Genomic DNA, 6,000 nt, shown 5'->3' with positions numbered 1-6,000 from the left:
ATGCTTTTTGTTCAAAAGTAGTACAAAAGGAATTTGAGGCAGCAACTATGTGGCTCTGGGTGCCATCCTACAGGGATCAGTTGGACTTGGAAAGCCACGTTGACTGGCAAATCCTTTACTTGCCATTCCATCAGCAGATGCAAAATTTCAGTGGTTTGAAATCCAAATAATTGTCCAAAACGTTAAAGAAAACAAAAGGTCACTTCAGTAACATAGGACACACACCATGCTATTTCCCACCAGCAGAAATTTGGAACTGCCAGAATGCAGATAGAAACTGGATCTCAGTGAGCAATCAACCTAATTAGTTGATCAAATGGTATCAATGAAGATGTGGACAGTATTGTTGAAACAGCATCTTTTTAATGGAATATGGAAACAGCAGCTACTGATCTCATATGCCAAAGGTTAATTCTTGATCCATAGATAATACATTCAAGGACAGGATAAGTGAAAGAATAAGCTAGGATTATTATTTTAAAGCACCTGCAACAGTATGAGAATCCCTCATCCCTTCTAAGGCTGCAGTCCAAGAAAACATGGACAGGATTGCACTACAAGTCACATTACTGCTAAATTTCATTCCATGAGCAGAAGTACTCAAAGTTGAAGCATATCTTAAGGCCATGGTTTTGCAGCTCTTCCTAAAGTATCAGCACACAGCTCTGCAGCAATAACTTGGTCAATGATAAACATGATCCCTATTTGAAAAAGTTTGAGGTGAATACAAAATTCACAGAGGAAGAGATCAATTTTATTTTACTTAAAAACTCCATATAAATTGCCATTGATCAAATAATGCATTAAAATCATTCAATAATTTAATATATTCACTCCTATATTCAAAAACCATAGGGAGGATGTCTAAAAAAATGAGGTACAAGAGAAATCAGCCACAGTGTTAAAAGCTGGTTGGTTCATGGAAGTAAATAACCCCAAGGGTTTGTCATCCTTTATAAATCAATTACACTCACATGCCTTTCACTGTTATTAACATCTGCTGATGTTAATTTTGGGTGATGTTGCTAGGAGGAAGTGTTTTCTTTAACTGATTGTAGTTCCAGTGTAGTTGCTCCACTTCCGCCTTGTGTCGGCAACGTGCCTCTTCCAGTTCTTTTAAGAGACGTTCATTTGTAGAAACCAAGGTTCTGCAAGAAAGTGTTGCATTTTTTTTAAAAAAAGAAAATCAATTATTACGTTACAAAATAAACTATGGAACCTACAGATGTGAAGAACAGCCCTGCGCGCGCACAGCTGCACTCAAACCTGGAGAGATCACAGATAACATATTTTGTTGCTTGAAAGCATGTCTTGACTGCTGGGCTGTCAAAAGGGAACCAGTTCTTTCTACCCCTTTGCTCCACTGGTTCAATAATGGGGGGGGGAGGGAAAATCCCTTTCTCTTCTACAGGATAACAAATAGATGCTCATGTGCATTTTTTCACATGCCTTAAGGTAGCCTTCTCCTTACTTGTCCATTTTGTTTGAGACCTGTTGGTACTTTCTCTCTCTCTCTCTCTCAACACCAAGGGATTGCAAATGCAAGAACAGGAGGTAAGGATGAGAAAAATGACAAGTCTTTTTTTGAGGGGGGCACTCAGGGAGGAAAAATTGGGAATCAAGTTTTTGGGTGTAAGCAGGGTGGAAGGGAAGAGAGCCTGGCGTGAAATTAAACTTGTATAAGAACAGCTGGTTCTGGCGTTTGTGATTCAGACCCTGCCTCGACCTTTCACTCAGCTTGTCTACTTGTGCAATCCCTTCTCTCCTCCTGGGTCAGCCCTCCATTTCCTCACTTTTCTCAACGTTTAGTATTTAGACGTTGAGCACTGGAGGCTCCAGGTGGCCAACGTGGCTGAGCAGAGCTTGGGGTCAAGCAAGGAGGAGCACTTCTGTGTGGAAGGAGATGAAAGAACATGTGCTGGAAGCAGCTTGGCAAAGACAGTGACCATACATTGGGAGCAGCGGATGCCACTGAACACAAGAACAAATTTTTAAATGGCCAAACATTTGAAATCTTGAGAGCTTCCACTTAACATCCAGTACAAAGCTTCTACCTGTGGCTTTCCTGCAACATCTTTGTGAGTTCCTGCATCTTGTCAAAGTGCTGGAGGCGCTGTTTCAAACTGGCATTTTCATCAGCCAACAGCTTGTGGTGGTTTTCAAGTTCTGGAGAGAGAAAGAATATATAGCCATAAGCAACCATCTTACTTAAAAAAGGTGTTAGCACTGCATGACAGGGAAGTATATATGAAAAAGATGAGGAGAAAGGGCTTGCTTGTTGCACTCCCATTCGTTGCATTTCCCCGAGCCATATGAAAATGATCAGAAGGAATGGGTATTTGTCAGCTGAGCCAAGCAGTTGAGTGTGTCATGGATCCAAAAGGCAGCACACTGGCTGCTTGTGAGCTACCAACCCCAATTCAAGGTTTTGGTGCTGGTGTACAAAGCACAAAGCTTGGAGGCCCAAGTACTAAAGAAATTCCTCCTCCAGTGCCAGCCAACTTGTGCCCTGAGGTCGGCAGGGGATGCCCACTGATGGGTACTGAATTATGAGTATTGATATAAAATTGAGGCAAGTTTAACTCTACTTGTATTTTTAAAAAGTTTTAATCTTTGCAAGCATTGTATTTTAATTATATTGTCTACCACCCCCAGTTCCCATGAAACAAAGAGGGGGGTTAAAAAGGGGACCAAAAAAGGTCTTTGGGGTAGCAGCTGCCAACTGGTGAGATAGTGACCTTTTCCTATGAGCAAAGCATTGGGATCTCAACACGATCTAGCACAACAGGACTGAGACAGAGAGCGAAATCAGTTCAGACACGAGGGTTAAGAAATTTTGGAACTTTTGAGATTTACTCCTCTGAAATGCCGTTTTACAAACCCCAATAATGCATATATTTGATATGCTTTTTTATATCGGACCTCAGGTGGAAAGTGTGGGCACCTTAATCTGAGTGAATTGTACACAGTTATCATTCTGAAAACCAATCAGCAGGAATTTAAGGGAATTATAAATCTGCTCAGCAGGCTTCTTATGTGACCGGGACTCCGTGTGACAATGTGCTTGAATACACGATGGCAATATTTGTGTTTGTTAGTGTGTTTTAAAAGACAGCCCAATATGCAAGGTGAAAGACATCGCAGTCCTGCTTCTGGTGACCCCCCCCCCCCTTAGCTGGCCTGCTGGCCCTGCCAGGTTCACGGTCCTTTCCCGCCACCACCAGTTAGACTGTGCCCACAGCATCTTTGCCTGTTCACTAGGAATCGGCTCATTTCTCCCTCGCACTGCAGCAAATGCTATTCATAAAGAGTCTGCAGTGATTAGTGCAAGGCTAGAAAAGACCAAAATGTACATGCAAAGTTCCATATGCCATTTGCAGGATCTCTGCTCTAGGTTGCCCCTCCCCCAACTGATATAAACTTACAAAGTTGCCCTTTATTGGATGGAGGATACAGACTCTTCATGTGTTCAAACAAACGCATGGACTGCTTCATTCAGATATATATATTTTAGAGACTTACTGATTATCTGCAGTGATGCTGCCTGAGTGGCCTCTGCATTCTGGGTCCTTTGTTCCATTTTGGGACTGTGCCCTTTCAGAGCTGCATGTTCTTTCACTAATTTGTCTAAATTATGCTTCAGCATATCCTAACACAATGAGGGAGGGGAGGTGTAGAAAGGAAAAAATGACGAGACAGAGAAAATGAATAAAGTAGCTATTACTTCACCAAAGCTTTATTAGGCATTACAAATGATTAAAGTAGCATTTCAGATTCTGATATATTGTCTACATCATTTTGCTTGAAGTAGTTCTGGAGAGTTTTTGTGAGACTATCTCTAATTTGTTTGTTTGTAGTTAGGATGGGACTGAAGAACCATGATGAAGAACCCTCTCCTATTTTAACGGTGACTTCTACTGGGGTGTGATCTGTAATTTTTGTGTTACCTATGTTTGTTGATTCCACTGAGGGGATCAGACCTTGTGTAAGCAGAATGCTGTCCAGTCTGGACACTGTACCATGGCGTCCCGATTGGAATGTATGGCTGGTGTCTCCTGGGTTTTGCTCACCCCAAATGTCATAGAGACCCGTTTTTTAGCATTTTTAGTTGCTGGGGGTTTCCTTCAGAGGAAGGTTGACCATGGGGTGGTAGGGTGGATGTCTTTTAGGGATATGCCTTTCATATTTAGATTGAGGTCCCCTCCTAGGATTGCTTCCCCTTCGGAGAAGGAGAGGAACTTGTTTAGTGTTTTTTGGGTGAATTCTAGTTGTTTTGAGTTTGGGGCATACATGGAGCCAATTGTCAGTTTAATTTTGCCATCTAGTGTCCCTTTAGCAAAAATGAATCTGCCTCTTTTGTCCTTTAGGACTGTTGTGGCTTTGAAGTTCAGGTCTCTACTAAGTATTATGGCTACTCCATGGGCCTTCCCTGATACTCTCTATAATCTATCCCCCACTCTTTAACCCAAATCTAATCCTAATCCCACTAGTCCCCCACCCACCACACTCTAGGTCAGCGCAACCCCATTGGTTCATTAAACTACACAAAGTGAGAGACACAGGACAACCCAGATGGCTTGGCAAGGAATCACCCTACATTTCAGACTCTGTTGACAGGCCTACATTAAGACCACTCACACAGGCGAGGATGAGAGGCTCCTCCGCTGGCGTCGGTGCAGGGAATCCCCTGACTGAGACACAGGTCAAGCAGCTCCCTCAGCTGTGCGGCACGAGGGGCTTTGGAGGGGAAAGGATGGCCGGCAGCATTACCAAGGGAGTAGAAAGGGGCAAGCTGGTTGGACCAACGTCTTCACCTGCTTAGCCATGCATGGCACCTGTTGTTCCTATTAACCCTTGCTGACTTTTTCATTCTGTACCAATTTGAGCAACCAAGGAAGTGAAAGAGGAAGAAGATCTGAGTTCAAGTCCTCCATCCAGCAGGAGCCAGGACATTTAAAGGCCAAGGCTTCATGCAGGTGTCCTCTTCCTGTCCCCCTGTTCTGACAGGGCCACACTCCCAGGGAGCACTGATCTGATGTCAGTGGTAGCAGGCTAAGCATGTTCATATGACTGAACTGGGAAGAGTTTGACCCTGTCTTCTGAAGAGGAATTAACCCTATCCTATATGCTCTGCGGACAGAGAAAAAGTAGTCGGGTGGATGTGAGACAGAAATCCAACAAGATGAGGAAAGAAAGAGGGATTTGTAGTGACTAATTGGCAAAATAGACTTGACTGTATTTAGCTCAAGCTGCTGACCAGTAAATTACAGTAAAATGAAGAACAAGGAATTCAGGCATGTGTTACCCAATATTAGTGGCTTGAAATACTGTCCAAGTACACCAATAATTCCATAAAGGGGCTATAAACCTTTCAATGATATGCCCTGCAGAGCTCTGACAGAAGCAAATGTCAAGCTCCAGCTGCCAGTGTGGGGGCAACCTCTGAGCACTCCTACCTACAGATTCTACCCAACAGCTGCTCCAACTACTGTGGGATCCCAGTGATCCTCTGAGCTAAAAGTAATCAGAATAGACCCTGCGGATCAAGCAACAGCTGCTACAAACGCAACACCAGAGGACGAAATAAATTAGAATGGTCTGGATTTCAGTGTTTGCTTTGTATTTTGAAGGAATTATAGAGCTTCTATAGTTAAGGTGGCTTAAACGGAAAAGAAAGAAATCTCTGATTTGCAGAGAAGTTTGGAGAAATTCTGCCCTGAAAAGAAGACCACTGCTGCCTGGGGAGAAATTCATTAGGCAGGATTTGTGCTTTTCGTTGCCTTTAGTGATGGATGTATAAGCTGAACTTCCACAAAAAGGACAGAATGTGACATTGGAAACAAAAACTCAACTTTCCTTTTAAAAATAAAGCAAATTTCTACCCCTTTGCCTAGGAGTACATCGGAAACCAGAGTGAATTGCTGAACTGGTCACCAATTGCTGAACTCTTCCCTATGACTGGCAGAAGCAACATTAAGCAAAAAATGATAGAAGACAAAT

The 6,000-nt window shown here is 42.9% G+C and overlaps 1 protein-coding gene across 1 annotated transcript in view; it reads right to left on the bottom strand.

Annotated features, from left to right (window-relative positions):
• Window positions 1-343: 343 nt before the first annotated feature.
• The window catches only part of CEP72 (centrosomal protein 72), a 28,981-nt gene continuing 23,324 nt past the window's right edge, over window positions 344-6,000 (bottom strand). Inside the window, exons 12-14 of the mRNA XM_079950203.1 lie at window positions 3,523-3,649; window positions 2,055-2,166; window positions 344-1,148 (exon numbers count right to left, since the gene is read on the bottom strand). Of these exons, the coding sequence (XP_079806329.1) occupies window positions 1,007-1,148; window positions 2,055-2,166; window positions 3,523-3,649 (381 nt within the window). The 3' untranslated portion in view covers window positions 344-1,006. The remainder of the gene's footprint in view (window positions 1,149-2,054; window positions 2,167-3,522; window positions 3,650-6,000) is intronic.

Source organism: Podarcis cretensis (assembly GCF_951804945.1).
Source record: "Podarcis cretensis genome assembly, chromosome: 13".
Taxonomy (NCBI): domain Eukaryota; kingdom Metazoa; phylum Chordata; class Lepidosauria; order Squamata; family Lacertidae; genus Podarcis; species Podarcis cretensis.
This window is presented reverse-complemented; position numbering and strand designations above follow the sequence as displayed.